Here is a 21,668-nt window from a genome sequence, read left to right as displayed (position 1 = left end):
ATAATTTGTCATGATCCACACAATCAAATGCCTTTGCATAGTCAATAAAACACAAGTAAACATCTTTCTGGTATTCTTTGCCTTGAGCCAAGATTACTGAAGTAGCAGAGATAAAGAATGAAGTAGGCATACTGAGAAAAGCAGAAGCAAGATTAAAACTAATTAATTCCCTCTTTGAGTTACAGATAAATTTCTATTTTGGACTTCCTGCCTCCTGTATCCTTACAATAAAATGTCCTTTGTTTATATAAGCTTGGAGTGGAAACTCAAGGAGGGGTCCTACTTGATGGCACATAACAACAGCAACAACATGGAAATATAGAGGAGACTGTGCCTCTTCTTTAAGACTTTTAATGGTCTCCACATCGCACCAAACAAAGCTGAAATGAGTACCCAATTTCAGGTAACTACCTTATGAGCTTTGACAAATGACCATACCCATTGATAAAGGAACCAAATAAGGCAACAAGTGGCATCTGAGGTAAATAATGTTGAATTCCACCACTTCCCATTCATGATCTCCTTTATCTTCCCTCTCTTATTATCCATCCTCCTATTTTATTGTTTTTTTTCTGGCCTTGAATCTATTGGTGACACCTTCTAGAATAGCTTCACCTCACTGTTGATGTTTACTGATTACTGATAAATGATAGCATGACTTCCTTTGCTTGATGATTCATCCCCCCTCACTATAACAAAAAGAGTGGAGGGAAATCAAAGATTAGCCATTTTTTATTTATACACACACACACACACACACATATATTTCAAGTCCTAAAACATTTATGAACCTTTCCTATCTTTGCTAATTCCCATTTTATGAATGCTAGAACAAGAGCTCTAATTCTACCACAGGGCATTCTCACGTACAAACAAAACACATCAACAGAACTACAAAAACACTGCTCTAAGACTCACAATTTTAGATAGGTTACCCAGGTTTCTGCTGATCAAAAATTGCCCAGGCAAAAATAAAAGTTTCTGCTTTCACTATACATTTAGATAAAAAACTTTAAAAGTTTTCTACTTTCTTTCAAAGTCCCTACTCACTCACTCCCATCAAGTCAATCCCAATGCATAGCGACCTCCACTGGGTTTCCAAGGCAGTAAATCTTTACGGAAGTAGATTGCCCTGTCTTTCTTCCACAGAGCAGCTGGTGGGTCTGAACCACCAACCTTCTGGTTACCAATTTAATGCCTTAGGCACTGAGCCACTAGAGCTCCTTTCAAAGTCTCTAGTCAACGCTAAAAGGAAAAAAAACCACAACACAAGTGGTAATACTTTTGTAGAACTAATGAAGATTAAATCCATTTATCCCTCATATTCTCAGAAGTTGAACCAGGAGAAATGCTTCTGGCCACAAAAGAGAAAACATACCTTCTTCATTCTTACAAATTTAATGAGCGTTCAGAAAGAACATAGCCAGCCCAAGAGATCAAGTGTCTGCAAACACTGGTAGCTCAAAATTAATAAACTATACATGCATAGATGTAGTAAAAAGAAAATGATAAAAACTAAAATCTTTGTGTTTCCTTTCTACTTAAATAGAACTCAGCAGAATTAGTAGTCTAACTTCCTCATGTTCTACTGACATTATATTCTACGATTAACCAATGTAATCTTCAAACCTGATTCTACAGAAACAGCTAAAGTCCAAATTTTTTATAAACAACGCTTACCACTCTGGCTGCTCTTTCCTGAGATTCACATTTTCTGCAAAACCATGGCCCAGTGGGTACTTGAACAATGCCATAGCAAGCTGTTAGGAAATAAAATGTTTTAAAATCTGTTCAGATTTAAAGAATTCAAAGGGAAAATCAAATATCCTTTTAAATCCTTATTAAACTCTCTCTCAAACTACTCAAGTAAACTACTTGTCTTACAAGGAATTAAAACATTTTATACCCTACTTTTCACAGTTTATTTAATTAAAAAGTAGAATCATTAAGTCAATGACATAAAACAAAATGTGTGAGAAGTGTTGAATGGCAAAGTGATCTGAAACTTTCACCCAAATCACAAAAAGTTCAAAAAGAAAGTAAAATTGTATGACATTTTAAAAATTTTAAATCAAATCTTTTTTTTATTTAAGTAAGTTTCAAACAAGCTATGATTTTTTATTTTTTCTTTTATGACAGACCATAAGGTTAATTTTAACACAGGTTGTACATGGAATCACAGAAATTCATTCATTCTTGTATTTTATAGTTTATATAGCAAGTACTTGATATGTCTAATGAAAATATTTCTAAATCACCTTTCAAAATGAGTAATTGCTATTACGTAACACAAAAAACTATTAAAAGTGACATGCTTCCATTTATAACGAAATGTCTAGAACAGACAAATCCATAGAGACAGAAAGATTTGTCCAATGCTGTGGAAGTTAGGACGAAATAGGGAATGACTACTAATAGGTATGAAGTTTCTTGTAGAGTGATGAAAATGTTCCAAAACTTGTTGTGGTGATAGATGCACAACTCTGTGAATATACTGAAAAAAAAATGGGTGAACTGTATGGAGTATGAATTTTCTCTCAATAAAGCTGTTATTTAAAAAGAAGAAATGTTTAATGTTAAATATATAATGTGATAGGCCCAACAACTAACCTGCATATCACATATTTGTAAATAACCTGGTTTTAACTATTCAGTTAATATGTAATTAATTCAAAACAATAATTTTTCCAAAAATACAAAAACAGTAATATCCAACTGAAATTTTCACATAAGCTTCCTAAGAGAAAATCTGAAAATAACTTAAATATTGGAAATAAAATATAAAAAATATAATATCAGCAGAAATTTTTTAAATTCCAAAACCTAATTTTCTAATCCCTTGATAACATTTGTAAATATGTCAAAGTAAAAATTTTCAGTAAGGCAAGAAACAATAATAGTGTTCAAAAACTATAATAAAGTCCAATTTTGTTTCTCTCTTATCTGTAGTTAAAAAATGGTTAAATTTTATTCTGAAGATAACTTTAGAAAGGAAAATTTAAGATTTAAATAAACATTTTCTATATTGGCAGATGAAACCACCTATCAAAACTTAATAATTCATAAGTCCCCATAAATGCCTGCCAATGAAAACTGTTAATAGAAATACCACACATCAGCCCCAATGTATTAAAATACCAAAGTGTAACAATAACTAAGTTTGACATGTCTTTACTCCTTAAAAGAAGGAAGTGTGCAACTTTACTTTTCCTTAAAAGAAAATGGAAATAATTGCTTTCTCAAGTTAAGACAGTATCCCAGAATCGTCATCACTGCATGTAAGTTATGTCACAGTTTTGACATTCCATTCTATAAAGAATGCACTTTGACACCTTATGTTCAGATTTTCCTCCCTCTCATTTGGTAGTGTCTTTTCCAATAAACTACTCAACAGTATCTGCATCCTTCAATGCCAGACTCAGAAATGATAAAAAGGACAGGGTGGTAAATAAACAGGAAGTGGATAAAAGCCACCAAAAAATTGTCTAGGTTGTTTCAGTCACAAACTTCAATAACTAGAAAATATCTTACTAGTGCCCTCAGCTTTTCTGAATATCAAAAAAACTCACCAAACGGAAATACCCAGAAATAAATTAGAATGCTCCCCAAATCACTGGCAACACCACCACCTCTTCTTCTCTTCAGTAAACAGAAACGGAAGTGGCCTGATGCAGCCACTTAGCCTATTGCACCAACCGAGGGCATCTCAGCCAAGACACTCTTGCATCAGCAGAAGTGCAGACGGCGACCTCTCGCCTTCTTGTCCGCAGCAGCTCGCAGTCCGCAGCAGCAGTGCCTCCACCAGAAAGCTTAGGGTGCAGTAGTGACCACCTTCCCTCACTGAAGAGACTAGGCAACCCTCCTTCTCCCCTCACCCTACCCATCGCAGCAAGTCTCTGGGCTGTACCAGTCTCCTTACCACAGGATGTCTCCAGACACAGGAGAAAGCAAAGAAGGGGGAGGGGTCTCAACGTTCCCAAACTCAAACCCACAGCCACCGATAGAGAGGAGGAGCGCTAGCTCAGCGCTTCTCTTCCCCCCCCCCCCCCACACACACATATCACCACTACCTCTGGCCGCAGGCCGCAGCCCCGCACCACCCCCTCCTCCAGCCTCCGCCTCGGAATCTCCAGACCCAAGGATCCGCGCGCAAGCAGCGGCCAAATGACACTTGAGAGAGTGAGAGCAGATCACATGACAATCCAGGCCACACGCACTTTCTCCCACTTGCACTGCCCACACCCCCTCTACCCTTCTGCGGACCCTCCAAGTAAATCCTGGGCCGCAGAAGAGGCGAGGGCGGGGCGGGGGGAGGGGCGGAAGGGAATTGGCAGTTGATGCCTAGATGGGGAAAGCGGTGACGGTTGGGAGCAGGCCGGGTTTGGCCCGGTGGACGGTTGGGTGTTTACCTTGATGAACCGCGACGCTGCAGCCGTGCCCGTCGCAATAAACCAGCGGGTTCTCGGCCCAGCCTCTCTCGTCTGAGCAAACGCAACAGCCTCCAATCATCTCCTTCATACTATGGGAGACCTCGTCCTCCAGTGACACGGGCCGGTCGCTAGAGACCATCTAAGAGGGAGTGGGGGACCATTAAAAAACACATGCAAACCAATTAATACTTCCTCTCCTCCCCCAAACAACCACCCGCGTCCCCGCTCCCTTTCCGGCGTCCCGGCCCCCGCCCGCCGCTCGGTCGCTCGCTCACTCGGGCTTTGCCGCTCAGTCACTCACGTTCCGCACAGGAGTCAGGAGCCATGTCCTTGCTGACTCCCCCACCTCCCCTCCACCGCCTCCTCCTCCTCCTCCTCCTCGTCTTCTTCCCTCCCCACCTCCACCCGGCTAAAGCTGAAGCCCAGAGAGGGCACACATAATCAAGCAGGCCTCCGCAAAGGCGAACGGGGGGGGAGGGGGCTCCCGCTGGGCCAGGGGCAGCGAGGGAGGGGAAAGAAGGTTGCGCTTCCTCCCCCAAGCGTCACTCGGCGTGCGCGCCCGCCCTGCGGCGGGCGTAAGGAAGGAGGCCAAGGAGAGGCGAGGCCTGCGTGCGCGCCGCCGCGACCAGTCTGCAGCCCCGGCCTACCTCCCAGGCCCCTCTCCTTCCCCCGCGCCGGTCACAGCCTCCGAGGTGTGCCACGGCGGGTGGGAGCAAGTGGAGCCGATGGTGCGCAGAGGCATGAACGAACCCGCGGGGGCGCGCACGCGGGGGCGGGGACGTTGAGGCCGCCTCCTGCAGCGCCGGTCGCGCGGGCTGCGTGTGCACGTCGCAGATAGGCGTCAGAGGGAAGGAAAAGGGAGAGGATGTAGAGGCTGGTTGAGGATTTTGTCAGACTAGTTGGAGGGCGTTCTGAGGTGGGGATATCCCTGCACTAGGAGACTACCTGGCTGCATTTTCCTTAAGAACTGGCCTGTGGATAACGGGTTGGCAGTGTTTGCCACCTTCCATGAAGCGTGTAATGAAGCATGGCTTCTTGCCGTTGTCCATGCTAACTTAACAGTACTGTTGCAGCCTTTCCATTCATTAAATTCACATCCTGGACTCTACCCAAAGTTAACTAACTGGAAGTGCCACCAACCCACTGCCCATTTACACACCACATTGGCTCCCGTGACCAATGAAAGTGCATCACAGACTGAAGGTCAAAACGTGTTATGGTTATATTGGAGGACTAATAAGATCAAGGCAACCGTAAGCTAGGTGTGCAGGAGTACACATGGTTGTTTATCAGAAATTTAAGAAGAAAAAAAAGGAAGTTGCCGAGGAATCGATAATAAGATGATCTAGAAAATGCGGTTACAGGATGCTAAGAGATGAAAGAATCCAATTTCTCCTAGTAAGTCACCAAAATATAAGACCATGAGACAGGGGAGTCAGTTTTGGTTGAAGATTTCTCAGATTGCGCTATGTTCTCCAAATTTACTCTTTAAAACTTGAGGTCATTTTAGTGACAGGAAGAAGAAAAGAAGTTCCCTCAGATACAGAAAATGGATTAGACCTAAATTTGTAGATTAATTAGCATACCTGACAACTAAGCAAACTACTGTAAAATCTCTCTCCGCCCTATGCATCCTTGTTAGCTCAACACTGCTTTAAGCAAAATCTGCCTACTTACTTACCATGAAATAGGAATGTATGGGTAGATTGTTTCAGTAACCAGCATGATTACAATGTGAATCTATGGCTCTTAGGTTATAAATACAAACTTATATTTTGCAGATACAAAATGAAAGTTTATAAGAAATTAGTGACATATAACATGATGAGTTGGAAAATACAGTTACATGATGCTGAAGGATGATGGAACACAAGTTCTGATCACTTATCAAAAGATAATATATGGGCTTAAGCTTTAAAAGCATCACAAATGTTCTCATAAAGAAAAAAAAAAAGGTTGCATAGCTTTTTTTCTATGTTAAATAATTTACTAGAAAGCTAAGAATCAAAACAGACATAATACAATGCAAGCATAATATTAACAAATACATTAAAATTTATTAAAAGCTAAGTGAGAATTATATCTAGTGGAAATCTAAAGCATAAGATAGGGAGAAAATTTACAAATGAGAGTTATTTTAGCTGTATTAGTGCATTAAGAAAAGATTACTACAAGATTTACATTTACATAAGTGTAGATTTTTTTTAGACATGGCAATGATTAATAAATTTCTGATCATATAATAATTATGTTCTTAAAATATCACCAACACTTATAAAACTAAAAAATTGCCCTCAAGTAAACTACATTGTTTTGTGTGTCTTAACTGTATATTTCCCTCTTTTACAAAGACTACCAACCAGTTCAAACATCCAGTCCCTGCTCAGATTTCCACAGGTATATAGCTTTGAATTAAAATTAATCTGAAACTTCCCTCCCCAAAAACTTTGGTTAAGCTTTAATGCATTAGATTATTTAAAAATACATTTGTTTTATTTTTAATACATTGGAATTTAGTTCTTCTGATGGAATTAATTTATAAGTAAAGAAGGATGGGTACCTTACCCTATTCTGTAACACTTAATAAAAATAAATGTAGGTAAACATTATTTAAAAAAAAAAACATTATTTTTTTTAAAAAATCATAATCTGTAAGAGATTTTTGAAATTAAAAGGTAAGACACTATTTCATAACAAGCCTGTATATAAATAATTATACATGAGGCAGAAATTTGGTTAAAGATGTATGTATACATGTTGATAGCCAATTGCCAAATTTTCATTAACAAATCATGTTAAATGGATTTTAACATGTTGATAAGTGAGTTACAGAAATTATAAGAAAACACAATGGACGTAAAAAAGTCATATTCATTTTAATTCATGTACCAGATACTGAACTTTCATATAAGTTATATAATAGAAGTATACTATTTAGTTTATTTCTATATAGTAAAAAGGAAGAATAAGATATAAAATAGTTCAGATATCCACTTATTTATCTATTCATTCAATAAATATTTTTTGACCATTTACTGTGTGCTAGGGTGAATTCTGGATGCAGAAAAAGCAGTGAGCAGCTTATATATGCAGGAAAAGCAGTGAGCAACTTATATTTATGTATGTATCTGCATATGTATATTCATATATGCATATATACAGGTATGTGTATATAGATGGATATGCAATGCACACAACTGCTCAATTTTCTCTGTAATACATTAATTCTCATACCTCAGAATGGATAAAACTATCATTAAATTTCCAGAATTGTTAGAATTCAAGTTTGTTTTTTTAAATACATAAGGTAAAAATAAATTATCATGGAATTTATAGCATAACTTCTTAGAAAAGGACCATTTCAATTTCCTACAATAATCACATTCTACAATGTCAAAATATCCTTTAAAAAAAGTACATCTGGCGCGTGTAGAATAAAACAAAAGCCTGTTGCATCCAATATTATTCTTTATATAACAGCAACTAAACAGTGGCTCATCCATTTCTCTGAATTAATCTGAGACAAATCACAAAAAAATCAAGTTAAGTGTTTTATTATATAACCTCTAACACTACTATAATGGGAAACTATTTTTCTTTATGAGTAAAATGTCTTTTCATAATTTTCCTTTTTTCCTTAACTTAGGCACCAAATTTTTGTATTTGCTTTTCCATAATCATTTACATAAGTAGATACTATGAAAGAATAATAAACTATATTTAGTTCATAAGTTAGTACTGTTCATATTCATCTCCATTTTTTAATGTTTTCTTAGCCTTCTTTTTATGCATATTTAGTTTATTATACCTATTATTGAGGTATATTTGTAAAATGCTTAGAATAGATACCTTTTCCTTAACTCAGGTTCTTGACTTCCACAAGTGTTTAAAATTCTGTATTAACTGTGATCTAAGTCTTTTAAACAGAAAGTGATTATTAGAGTTAGTGTTGACATTAAAACTTATTGGAAACAATACTCCTGTTTCTAAAATAATTTGGAAAACTCAAAAAATCACTTTCTTTATGATCTATACAAAGTTTGAGATGTATCCTCTTTTATATAAAGGAATCTCTGGATAAAATTTTGTTTTGCTTTTCTGGTGGCCAGGTATTCTTTTACCTGAAAAGTTTATTCTGAGCCATATATTTATGTTACTATGACTAAAACACTGAGCTGTTTCTGAATCTAGTTTTGTTATTTACCACACTGTAAATGAATACTGTATCATAAATACAAACTCACATGTAGCACTTATGTCATGCAGTAGTATTTGAAGTTTTCTTTAGAAGTGTTCCTTTTCATTATGTTTTAAATTGAGATACTATTAATAGCTTTTAGAAAATTGCATTTCATGAAGCAGTTGATCTTACTAGGTGATTTTTTTTTTCCTTCACCATAGTCCTCAGCAAGTGTCTTGCACATAGTAGGCCCTCAATATATGCTTGTTTAATGTACAGTATTATTGTTTAAATGCTAACTGCAGTCTGAGCTTTATTCTTCAGAATAAAGGAAAACTACTTTGCATGCAAAATTGAATTAAGTTTTCTAAGAAATGATTAACAGAAATTTTCAGATAACAAATTGATTTATTTAAAGATTTTCAATAGTTTAAATTAATATACGTAAAGATTTTTTTAATTTACCAGTAAGTTTAGAATTGTCTATATTTAAATAATTCTCTAATGTTTACCATTTTTCATGTAAAAGTAATCATTTTGTTATAGAATAGACTATCAATAAATCATAATTAATATTGTAGATACAGTTAATTTTTGTAAAGTTTAGTTAGGTAATTCTAAAATTTAAATTGTGTGTAAACTAAATAAATCTTTTTAAGAATAAAGGCCTAATATTTACTTTAGAGGTTTGGTTTGGTTAATCTTGTGTTTGCCTTCTGAGCAATTCCTTTTGCAATTAAATTGATATTTATTGGTTGTATTTACATTTTTTGGTAAAACACCATGTAATTACCAATAGAAAAATAGTATCTAAAAGCTGTCTTCAGATCTTGTGGGCATTACATAAATCCTAGGGACATTCCAGAGGTAAGCTTTTTTTTTTTCCACGATGCAACAATACTTAAAGGTGTTACACTTTGACTTTTCAGGAAATCATCCATATTAAGAGTGGGATTGTAAAGTTCATGTTCCCATTTTCTACTGACACTTAAGATTTGCATTTGTTATAATTAAAGTGTGATTAAAATGATATATTTAGGTGTCAGTAAACAATACAATAAGGTTATCTAAGGAAAAAGATCCTGGACATGTGAAGAGGAAAATCAATTTTTGAAATGGAAGAGAACCATCAAATAAATGAAACATAACTTGGACTGAAAAAAAGGGGGGGTTTAAAACTGAGTTGCTAAAGACTAGTTGAACCAAAGAAAGTCACTTTTTAAAATTTAAATGTTTTCCTTTCTGAAAGGGGCCACTACTTACCAAATTCAGAAACAAGCCCAAGAATATGTTAATTAATTGTATTGTGTCCCAGAAAGAATGAGGCTGACAAATTCAGGGTTTTTTTTTATTACTTCCATTAATAAAGTGTCTAATACATATTAGATTTAAAAAATCTATAATGTGTATATTTACCCCTTGAAATTGTACAGTGAAGTGCCAAGGACCAACATGACCCCATAGGGTGAATCTTACGAGGCTTAACATTCCTGACGAATTAAGCACATGAGCTCCTGGTCATTTTTGTCAGACTTACTTTACTGTGCCGCTTTAAGAGTGAGAATGTGGGTAATTTTTAATATAGTGGCACTTTACCCCAATTAAAAACAGCAATGATCATTGGTGCAAGTAGAAGTGGAAAATATTAAAGAAAGTTATAATAAAGACTGACTAGAAATGCCACAATATCCACCTCCATCCATATCCTTTTCCACCCCATCGTTGTTTTTCTCACAGTACATCATGATTTGTAATATATATATGTGTGTGTATATATTTATATATATTTTTTTTACTTTAAGTGAAAAGCCTGGAACAGTAAAAGATGTAAAAAGAGTCACCTTCTACTACCATCAACTGCATACCACATATACTTGTAAAGCTATTCAAAATATTAAAAGGATTATAAATAAAAAAATGTATATTGAATCAAGCAGGTTTTTTGGGGGAGCGGAACAATGGGAGGATGAGTGTGGGAAAGAATGAATAGATTGAAAATACTTAATCTCCAATGCCAATATTTTTTTCTGTTCAAACCTACCCATAGTTACGTCTCAAATGATTTGTGGCCTATGCTTCGAAATAACTGATTTCTATGAAGAAATGCAAGTTTTAAAAGATGACTCACCAAAGTGTTTTAAATCCAAATAACTTCTACAGCATTTCAAATGCAAAATCACAAGCACCACTATCTTTAACAGGTTCTTTCGGGGTATCTTCAAACAAATGCTACTTATAAACATTTATTAACCTCTTTATTGTAATTCAAAACTCTTGTCAAATGATGTTTTCATGATGACGTGTAAATATAATATTCCATTAGAGATCAATTCTAATTGGTTTTTTAAAACCCACCTTGGGGAACGGTGCTGCATAGTACAGTACCCAGACGAAAACTGGTATTTTAAGGAAGAATTTCCACGAACTCAATTACAAAGCTAAGGCAAAATTACTTTCTAGCCTTAGAAAGATTTGGACACAGGATTGAAAATATTTCCTCTTAAAACTTTCACGCACGCTTACTTAGCAGTCACTTGTTGAAAATCTTCATTTTTAAAAACTGTGCTGTTTGCCAGTCTTTCTTTCTACATGCTTCACAAAGGAAAACAAGAAGAGTTTCGTAGGTGGGTTACAATTATTTGTTTTCAAAACGTGGTTTAAACGCAAATTAAACGCTTTTCCCTTTTGAAAATCACTGTAATTTTGAAAACGCATTGGTTATTAAGAAATCAAGCCTGTTTTTATTAGAACTAGCTCAGCCCTTTCTTTTAAAATTAGACTCCTTGTAGACAACAAACTAAGACAGTGAAACGTGCTTTTCCGAAGTCTTTTGAACCTGGACATGCATTTTGTAATCCGTATGTTTAAAAATACTTAAAATACTATATAGTATTCGTAACGTTCCTGGATCCAGGAAAAATTGTCCACATTTGTCCCTATATAGTTATCACGTTAAAAACATAACTATACCGCTTTCCCTAGTCTTTTAATATGTGCCCCGCTTCCTTGTTAGTGGCACATTTTAAAACCTCTTTTCTGCAAGGTTGGGAACCTCCAGCTGGCCAAGTCAGATAATAAAACTTGCCGAGCCGACCGACCCCAAGTTTTTTAGTTCCGGGAGGTGGGAGTGTAGGTCGAGTTGGGCCGCAGGACCCCTCCCTCAGGACGGTCGCGCTGGGAGAACAGCAGCGTGAGAACGAACAATGGGGGCGACGGGCGAGAAGATCCCAGCTCCCGCTTCCTCCGCTGCGTCGGCTGCACGCCCAGCCCCCGCCCAACTATGGCCCTCCCCGTCGGCGTTTTCGCGCTCGCTCTGTCCGCCGCCCGCCTTCTTCCGGAGTGCTGCGGTCCGGGCGCTGCTCTCGCCTCTCCGCCCGCCTCTTTCTCTCCATCTTCAGCCTCCGACAAGGAGGTACTTCCTTCAGCTTTCGCTACGGCAGCCTCCCCGCATTTTTTTAACCTATTTTAAAATTTTCTCCTTTATTTGAAGTGGTTGAGAAGTCTCACTTGCATCTTTATGTTGATTTATTCCCCTCAGGAAAATAGTCCCCAGCAAACCCAAAATCTCTAAGGAAATACATGAAATATCTTTAACCCTAAATACACCTAGTATTTTAATATCTTATGTATTTATGTCCTCTACAACTGACAAAAGAACTATTCCCTCCTTTACTGTTATTTTAAACTCTTCATCAAACGCATTTTGACGAGAGGACAGAAAATGTGTCCGGCAGCACGCAGCAAATCAGAGGTTTTATCTAACGCCACCAGAGACGAAAAAAAAAGTGAAACGTGGACGAGGGAGCTACTACGGAAGAAAAGCAACACAATCGCTGGGGACGAAGCGGACCACGCGGGGGGAAGGGAAGTGGAGGCGTCGAGGGCCTGGAGGCTCCGGTCAAGGGAACTGATTTGGAGAAAAAAGGAGGGTTTTTTTAAATGGAGACTGAAAAGGTGGTGGTAAAAGCATTACGATACTTAAAAAAAAAAAAAAAATTAGGAAAACGGACACAATTAGTTTGCTTTTTCAAACCCCAAGAAAAAAGTTGGAGGGAGGGGGAGAAGTGCCCTCATTTCTTCCCAAATTTCCTCAGAACTGGAGCTATAGTGGGCAGGGAGAGGGCGCGGGACTAGGCGGACCAATAGCAGTCAACAGGTCCAGGCCCCAGGCTGGGCAGCAGGGCCAAGCAGCTGGGAAGTCGTCCCTCCTCTTTGCTTCCCTTCCCTCCCCCGTAAACCCGGTTTGGCTGGGGAGGCCCTGCTCCGCACTCCCCGCCCCACCCAGTCTCATACAGGCCACTCAAACGCAGCTTTCGAGGTGGGGGTAGGGCGGGAGTTCCCAGCCGTAGAATCCTCCCCTGGGGCTGGAGGTGAAGAAGGAGGGGATGGAAATCGGGGAATGGAGGATTAGGCAGGACTCGAGCTCGGCACGAGCGCGGCCCGCGCAAGGGATCCTGGGTAAAAAGTGGCCGCGCGGCACCAGGAGAGCGCGGAGAGAAGCCGGGGTCAGAGGTCAGGGCCTGGACCGGGCGTGCAGAGCCCCCACGGGAACGCAAGGAACAGGAGCAATCTTTTTTTCTTCCACCGCCCTAGCTCGCTCCCGCGATTGACCAAGCTGCTTTTCCCAAGCTGCTAGCGAGAGTAGCTCCATCTCGTATCTCCTAACCCCACCCCCTTCCACCACTAACACTCTTCCCAACTCTACCCTTCCCCTCAACTCTCCTCCCAGCCCCCCTTACAAGGCTTGCAATAGCGCAGTAAATTTGCTTTAACAACAAGTGGGGGTGGTTGCATTTACTCCTCCCTCTCCTCTCCTCCCCCTCCTCTTGCTGCGGCTCTTGACACTACTACAAACCAGGACTATAAACATAAACATGTGTCACTGTAACAGGGCAGGTAATATACGGATTTTGGGGTGGGGTCGGGGGGGGGTTGGTCGCCGCTGGGGGGGGGCGGCAGTAAAAACTCGAGTTTCATGTGCTCCTGGCTTTGAGGGCTCCCCCCACACTGAATCCATGTATATAATGCCGACGGCACTCACTCATTCAACCACACAGACCCACAAAGGCTGACTTTGCCTATAACCAGCATACCCAAAAACCAATACATTTAAATAGGAATCCCTCTCCTTTCCCAACCACGACTGCCGTTTCTTGTATTAGCAAACAGAAGCGTCAATACTTGAATCCCCTTTCCTTTTTTAAAATTATTTTCCAGGCAGCAATAGAGACCATTTTGCAAACTAAATAGTACACCCCTCTTTCCATAGACAGTGTGTACACGTTGTGCGGGTAAAAACCCCTTCAAAAGCAAGAAAGACTAAAGGACTGAGTTAGAAATATGGTATGTAAAGATTATTTCTTGGGCTTTGCCTTCATGCATTTAGCAACTTCTGCTGTAAGTTGCTGCGGTTGGCGCTGTGGAGATTCGCCACAATAAGTCTTTATTATTATTTAGTCTATATTTACACTGCCGCTCAAGTCCCCCCCCCCCATACTTGGTTCAACAAGCCTAGCAGCAACTACTTAAGGTAGAGTAAAGGGAATCGTCTCGCAAGCTTTTTGGCTTGAAACGAGGGAGATTCAGAAAATGTTCAAATGGAGAAGTGGTTCCCTTTGTTCTTTCATTGTTTCTCTATGAACTGGCGGATACAAGGACAAACACTTACCTTCTCTTCTTTTTGCTCCAAAAACCAGACGTTCCCATCAGCCTTAAAATCCACAATCCACCTTGAAAGTAACTACGAACGTCAGGAGAGTTTGTATTCCATTCTTTTTCGCTCTCTGCCCTCTTTTAGCGTAGGATTAAGTTGCCGAGCACGTTGCTGCAAGCTGTAGCCCCCCGCCTTAGTGAATCGGTCACGTTTAGGACCCTCTAAGTCCATCCTAATTCTACCAGTAGAATTGAGGGTATTGGAGCTCTAAACTTTCAAAAGGAGAGGGGTCTGTAACTATTCAGAAAACTTAACAAATAACATTAAATTTTTTTACTACTTTGTTTTTTACACCAAGTCACCTAATGAAATTTACCAAGAATATTAAATATTTCTCCTATCAAAGTATTTTTTTTAAGTTTATGGTTAGCACTGCGCTACTTAGATGGAGTGAAAAAGCAGGTTTGTATCGGCATTTAACGGAATGAGGGAGTTTTACATAGCGTTTGTTTTGCCTTTTTTTTTTTTTTTTTTAAGCACAACACTACTAGAACTGAGAAAGACGGGAAACTTTGAATTGTAATGTTGTGGAATGACTTCAAGAGGGACGTTCATCTGAATTTTACTGGTGTAAAATTTGGCCTCAGACGAGGAAAAGTGAGTTTTTCAATGTTAAAAGACTTCATTTTCACGCTATGGTTCCAAAATTTTAAAAGTGAATTTTCTGATTAACGTGTCAGTGTTTAGTGGCCAGCCTCATGGGCTTTACTACCCAAACCTTGTTTAAATCTTATTATGATGTGATTTGCTGAAGTCATGAATATGAAGTAATACTTGTGTATCCATAAATGCAAACTTAGGACTTTTTTTGATCTCCCCGCTTTCTGTGTGTTCCCAGTAGCTGCAGCTTTGGAAGACAGTGATTGGCTCCAGTGCTCCTAGAAGGATTTGGGCTGAGGCCAGGGGAACAGAACCAGAGGATTCCCTTTCCAGAGACCACCAGGCCCCTCATGTTTTATCTTTCCTTTCTCCCCTCATAGGTGCTCAGAATTTTAGTATGATCATGGGTAGGCCTCAACACTTGGTGTCATCACTTCAGTTTCTACACAGTTGGCCCTTATGTAAAATAAACAAAAACTTGGGTAATCCAAATTATGTTTCTTGGTATTAGTGTATTATTTTATACATCAACTTTGAACCCTACTTTCTCAGATTTTTTACATTCAGGATTAATTGTGAAAGGCCCTTGTGTCTCACAGGAAAATACTGCAACAAAACAAGATAATTGGGGGGAAAGGCGGTTGCAGTAGGGAAAGTGCCTTTTCTTTGATAGCATTTAATTGGAATTAAAAGATTCTTGAGCTGTAAACATTCTTTATTTATTCAGCACACATAAGCAAGCATTGTTTTATCACCATCATAATTATGGTGTCCTTTAAACTGGCTGATAACAGGAAAGATAAGGGAATGTGCCTATGGATTTAGATCAGGTCTCCCTTCTTTCTCTTTCTCTTCTTCCCTCCTTCCCCTCTGTTTCTTCTACCCTCACTCCTTACTTGGTGACTAGGGTCCCCCACAGCCCTTGGAATCAGGAAAATTGTGGCCTACCCATTTCTTACATCATGAAAGTGATGTGTACCACACTCTAATATGATGCAGTCCATAACCTTCTTGTGTCCTATGTTTATAACTGCTTTTTAGCTTGCAAAGCATGCTGTCTGAAGAGTTGTCTGTTGCTCACCTGTATAAAATCTTGTCCACTAGGGTTTGTTGCTTTACCTTTGTCTAGTGTAGAAAACACACTCTTAGGACTTTCTCAGAACAAAGCCTAACAAAAACCCCTTTACCTCCAAGGATTTGCAAATTTATAAAGGCTGCATTGAATTCAAGATGGGTCAGGGGGCAAAAAAAGGGTAGAAGGTCACTGCATTTTGATTATGGGTCAGCAGACAACATGGCATATACTCTGTGTCCCAAACTTCTGTTAAAAACAGGATTTTAAAAAGCCTAAGAACCGAAGGATAGGCCCTTTTGGAGACTTACCCTTATGTGCTTGGATGAGACAAAGAGAAAAAAATTAAAGAAAATATGCTAAGTTATTATTTAAGTTATTCTTTAATTTAGCCATTTCTTCCTCCTCCATTCCCATTTTCCCCTCCAAAAAAAGCAGAGAAAATGTAATAGTAGATGCATTTAGCTAAGGAATTTTTGACTGTCACAGGAGATTTTATTGTCTAATATCTTCACTTCAGGATACAAAAAGGATTTAGCCATACAAGAGTTTTAAAATTATTATTATTATCATTTTAGATTTTTGTTATGTTGTAAGTATTATAGCTACTTTCAGTTAGCAGTACAAGGGGCTCCTTTCATTCTTCTAACCAGTGTACTTACCATCGTTGAGGCCTTTGTGGTGCTTCTTACTCTTTTCTGTTTGAATTCACTTTGAACAAAGTGTGCCCAGCAATCACTAAAACAAATGTATATGGTGAAGAGTTAGATGGTGATGGTGGTGGTGGTGGTGGATGATCCTCAGTTAAATTATGTATATATGGGTGAAAGCTTGGAAGGAAGAGGATTATTTTAATGCTCTTCAATACTTTAATTATATGACAGTTGTAGTGTAGAAATGCAAAAGTACTTTTCTTAGGTTTTACTTCAGGTTTTCAAAAGAACTTTCCCCATTAGTAAACTACTCCTGCAAATTGCTTATTGCATTTCCCAGCTAACCATTTAAAAGACTGTAAATGCCGTGTGCATTACTTGGCTCCAGAGGAAAGAGGTCAGACTGAATTGCAATGGTATTTAAACATAAAATACTGTGAAAATAAATCAAAATAGACCATCTAGAGGTAAATTTAGCACATTCATATGGGATAAGTAAATAAATTTTTTCCTATCTTCACAGCCCATCCCTTTAAAAACTGAAAGCTGATTTTTTTTACAATAAATGCAGAAGTATGTAGACATTAAGAATATGTTTCTATCTGTACTTGCTAGAAAAGGATTTTCCTTTAGCAAGCAGCTTTATTTTCAAAGCTCAAATACTTTTTATTAGCACGTAGATTATGCATTCCTCACTAAGTAAATAATCACATTTAATTAACAAACTCACTGCATATATATCTGCCTAAAGTCACAATAAGTGATTTCAGGGACCCACAGAGATGAATATGTACACAAGTGTTACTTTAGCACTTCCATTCACATATGTACATGCATTTAAGAAATATAGAAATTGATAGATTTTTTTTTCCTTAAAAGAATTTGAATGCATTCTATCATCTGAATTGCATTCATCTTTGGTTGTAGAGGTGGCTGACATGGTCAACAAATTTTTCAAAGAAACCTCTGGCTTTTGAGGAATAGTACTACATACATCTGGACCTGCACATCCATGAAGAGTAAGTAAATTATTGCATAACTTTAAGCATAATTGATAACAGACACCTTTAATTTTTCATCCACACTCTTTTGGCTAGCTTTCGCATTAATAATCTAACCCATAAATGTTGGTAGCTATTGATCGAAATCCCCTGTGTGCATGCAAATCCATCTTAAAGTCCCCTGCCTTTCATGTGTGAGCGCTCAGGGGCCTCTGCTAGATCTTTTTATCGGGATCGACCCCCAATGTGCCTGGAGAAGACCCCGGATATGCAATGTGTGCTGATGGCCACAAGAAAGCTGTCTGTCATATTATGTGTGCGCGCTCAAGAACGCGCCTTCACACACACATACACACACTCACACCCTGATGGGAAGTTAAAGGAACAAAAGAATGTATTAGAAAAGAAAAAAGATGTGTAATAGGAGTATTAAAATGTTTAAGTGTAAAGGTGTCTGAGTGCATATTCAAAGATAATCACATATATAGTGTTCATAGACACATTTCCCAATTCTCTTGGCCTTTATTTTTCTCTATTTAACCCAACAGATTATATTTTTAGTTCGTTTTTTAAGATTTAATATACTAGTAGTTTTTTAAAAAAACTACCAGTATGTTCAGTATATTAAAGGTGGACAAGGAGGAAGAGAGAGGAAAAGAAGGTAATTTTGAAATGGTTATTTAATCACATTGCCATGTGTAGGAGTAGGGGTGTGAGTTTGTGTGTGCTTGTGTGTATGAATCTAAATAGAAATCAAGAACAACTGAAGCTACCTGGCAAAAAGGACGCTTTACCCAACCTTTTGAAATGTCTTCTCAAAGGCTTTTTCTGAGTTTACTATTTCTTGGCTGTTCGACTCTTTGGTCTAAATCTTAAAGCTGGGGGAGGGGAATTGGGCGGGAGTGAGGGGTGGGAGGAAGGAGAGCTGGCAGTATATAAGTGCATCGGGAGGAATTTTAAAACATTATTGTCGCTGGCAATAGAAAGACTCTGGTCATTCTACTGTAAAAACAAACGCCAGCATCTGCTTTTCGTGGAAACTTTGTTTTCTGCTTAAAGGTTTTACATTTTGCCTCCTGTGAAAGTGAAAGAGAAAAACGCGGTGTGATAGATCCAGATGCAAAAGCAAGCCAACTCGGTGGATGGTATTAGCTGTGACGAGGCATTGTTCATTGCTGCCTCTCGGTTACGTTTAAAGCCTGAAATATCACGAGATCCATTCAGTGATCCTTCTCTCATTCAAGGGACAAAAATGTAATTTGCTGTAGCTCTGATTTCTTGGATGGAAATGCTAGCCTTAGATTTCAAAGGCAAGAACTAGACATCGCGGTTTGTACACACATTGATTAAGTTGAAGAGCGGCGATTACATCTGTGCTGAGTGCAACAGTAGTCCAGGGCTGACTTTTCAAATCCCAGCCTCCTGAGTTACAGACTCTCTTAAATAGACTTCCTTAATTTCCGGATACACTTCTTGAAATTCCCAATTCTCTTCAGAATTCCTGGGAAATTGCAAGAGGGATGGGGGTGGGGAACTACGGCTGAGACTTCTTTTTATCAAGCAAACTACCTTTCTGTATGTCTAATTCCTCTGTTTTTATTTTTATTTATTTATTTTTTGAACCATACCTGCTCATGGTAGCCAGACCAGAGCAGGAGAAGCTGGAACTTTTGAATTGGAAGGAATTATCGCACAATTTTTTTTCTGGAAGCCTCAGAAATATCCGTTTATACTTTTAGCCACACGGATGTATCTATTTTTGGAGGAACAAGGAAATATATAAATGCCTGGGTTGCATTTATGCTGTAGTTGCAAACGTTGGACAGTTAAGAAAATTTTGCCGTATTTTGCAAAGCAGCCAACAAACCGCCTTGGGATCGTGGTAATGCAACTGGGAAGACTCTTGCTTTCACTTGGCAATATTTTGAATATCCTTGGAAATTACACCAAAATATGCCTTAATTTGACTAAGGAAAGGTTAAACCATATTGATACTCATCCCAAGTGATTTTTTAAACCAGATACTTGGGTTTCATGGAGGAAAAACGGGGGGGGGGGAATTGTGGAAGATTCACTTTTAAACTACCTACCAAAAGCATCATGGACCACTGAAATGGTCTGCAACATACATCAGCCCCCCCCCCCCCTTTTCCATCGTTATTACGTAAAACCTCTGGAAGCACCTAGGGTGTTTAACATTTTCTTTTCTTTGCTGCCTGCAGAAGCAATCTGCTCCCTGGAATTCTGACCTGTCGAGAACAGGACCCTGGCAAAAGCTGTGTTGGGGACTCTAGGACTATTCCGCCTGCAATCCAGCCCGGTTAATTGTGAAAAGTGTACACATTTCTGGCTTATCTATGCTTTGTTATGAGTCTGACGTGAAACTACCTCCTCCCCCCATAGCAGAGAACCGAAATCCAGTTGAATTGTTACAGTGTTTCGGAGCTGGAGCCCTGCACTGCTTCCTTGGCCAAATAACTTTGTCTCTGGTTGTAAAAGGCATTTCAGTGAAAAAGGAAAATCGAGAGAAATTCAAAACGTAAGTGTGTTGGGGTGGTTCACCGCGCGGGTTTAACTTTGGAGCTCCCAGCCGGTCTCCCCTACTCCCACAAGGGAAATACCAACCTATTCTGCACATTTAGCTATTTTGCACATTTTCGCTTAAGCTCCATTTTCCAAAGAAAAAGGGGGTGGGGAATATCTATTTAGGCTTAATAATGTTTTTAAAATCCCTTTCCTTTGAAATGATAATAGCTGTATCGGTAAAATGCAAATAATGCAAAAAAAAAAAAGGCAATATTCCTTTAAAGGCGAATATACAGTGGTGTTTTTTTAAGCGTACACACACTCCTTCTGATGAAGTCTGTGAGTCAAGCTGCTTCTGAGCTCCGATAGTTTAATGGAAAGATTTATATACCGACTGTATTATTTACTTTGGGAGGGGAGGTGGCAGTATAAGGGTATGCTAATTAGTGGGAGATTTTGGGGGGAAGGGGTGGAATATCAATTTTTATTGCATCACCTGTCAGGAGTGTCCAATCAGCGCCGGCTTTAGAGGAATTAATTGATGAAGGTGTCTCCGGACGAGCTCACTTCACTCTGTCATTTTATTTGTAGCTAAAGCAGCGGCGGGAATAGCAGCTGCATTTCTTTTCTCTTTCTCCCTTCACATTCCATTATCATAGTGCTCCAATGGAGAAGGAAGGAATAGAGGGGCCCAGGTACTGATCTGCATCGGGGACTTAGACCAACACACTGGCAGATCAGAAGCCGGATGGTTTTCTCCCTCTTTTTAAAAAAAAACGAAAACCAAAAAAAAAGCAAGAATCAAGTCAGTGTAATTTCATGGGTTCCCTCCTACCCCAATAATTTTGCCTAGAGTTTGGCACTCCCTTCGCCGGGAATAACAATCTTTGTTATTTTATTAGCAGGATGCCTTGAGACACACGCAGCATCTGGCGGAGGATTAACATACATACATGTGTATGTATGCGTCACGTATATATTTACTGCAAATGGTGGGGATCATTTAGTGCCCGAGATGGGAGACCTGAAGTCAGGTTTTGAAGAGGTGGATGGCGTGAGGCTCGGCTACCTCATCATTAAAGGAAAGCAAATGTTTGCCCTCTCCCAAGTCTTCACGGATCTGCTGAAAAACATCCCGAGGACAACCGTGCACAAGCGCATGGATCATCTGAAAGTGAAAAAGCACCACTGCGATCTGGAGGAGTTGAGGAAACTCAAGGCGATCAACAGCATTGCCTTCCACGCCGCCAAATGCACGCTCATCTCCCGGGAAGACGTGGAAGCCCTCTATACCTCCTGCAAAACCGAGCGCGTGCTCAAGACCAAGCGCAGAAGGGCCAGCCGGGCCCTGGCCACACAAGCGCCGCCGCCAGAGCGCGCCGCCGTCGCCGCCAGCCCCCGCCCGGCTTTTTGGAAGGACAAGCACCAACTTTGGCGGGGCCTGAGCGGAGCCGCGCGACCCCTGCCAATCAGCGCGCAGTCCCCGCGCCCCG

The 21,668-nt window shown here is 39.3% G+C and overlaps 2 protein-coding genes across 2 annotated transcripts in view; one reads left to right on the top strand and one right to left on the bottom strand.

The window, feature by feature from the left end:
- MLLT10 (MLLT10 histone lysine methyltransferase DOT1L cofactor) overlaps positions 1–4,569 on the bottom strand; it is a 480,716-nt gene extending 476,147 nt beyond the window's left edge. The window contains exons 1-2 of the mRNA XM_042780339.1: positions 4,410–4,569; positions 1,681–1,760 (exon numbers count right to left, since the gene is read on the bottom strand). Of these exons, the coding sequence (XP_042636273.1) occupies positions 1,681–1,760; positions 4,410–4,569 (240 nt within the window). The remainder of the gene's footprint in view (positions 1–1,680; positions 1,761–4,409) is intronic.
- Positions 4,570–21,190: 16,621 nt separating this feature from the next.
- Positions 21,191–21,668, top strand: part of SKIDA1 (SKI/DACH domain containing 1) — a 2,792-nt gene continuing 2,314 nt past the window's right edge. Inside the window, exon 1 of the mRNA XM_007936358.1 lies at positions 21,191–21,668. Coding sequence (XP_007934549.1) covers positions 21,191–21,668 — 478 coding nt within the window.

This window comes from Orycteropus afer, unplaced genomic scaffold (genome assembly GCF_000298275.1).
Source record: "Orycteropus afer afer isolate SDZICR_OR568_19922 unplaced genomic scaffold, OryAfe1.0 scaffold00035, whole genome shotgun sequence".
NCBI classification, from domain to species: Eukaryota; Metazoa; Chordata; class Mammalia; order Tubulidentata; family Orycteropodidae; genus Orycteropus; species Orycteropus afer.
This window is presented reverse-complemented; position numbering and strand designations above follow the sequence as displayed.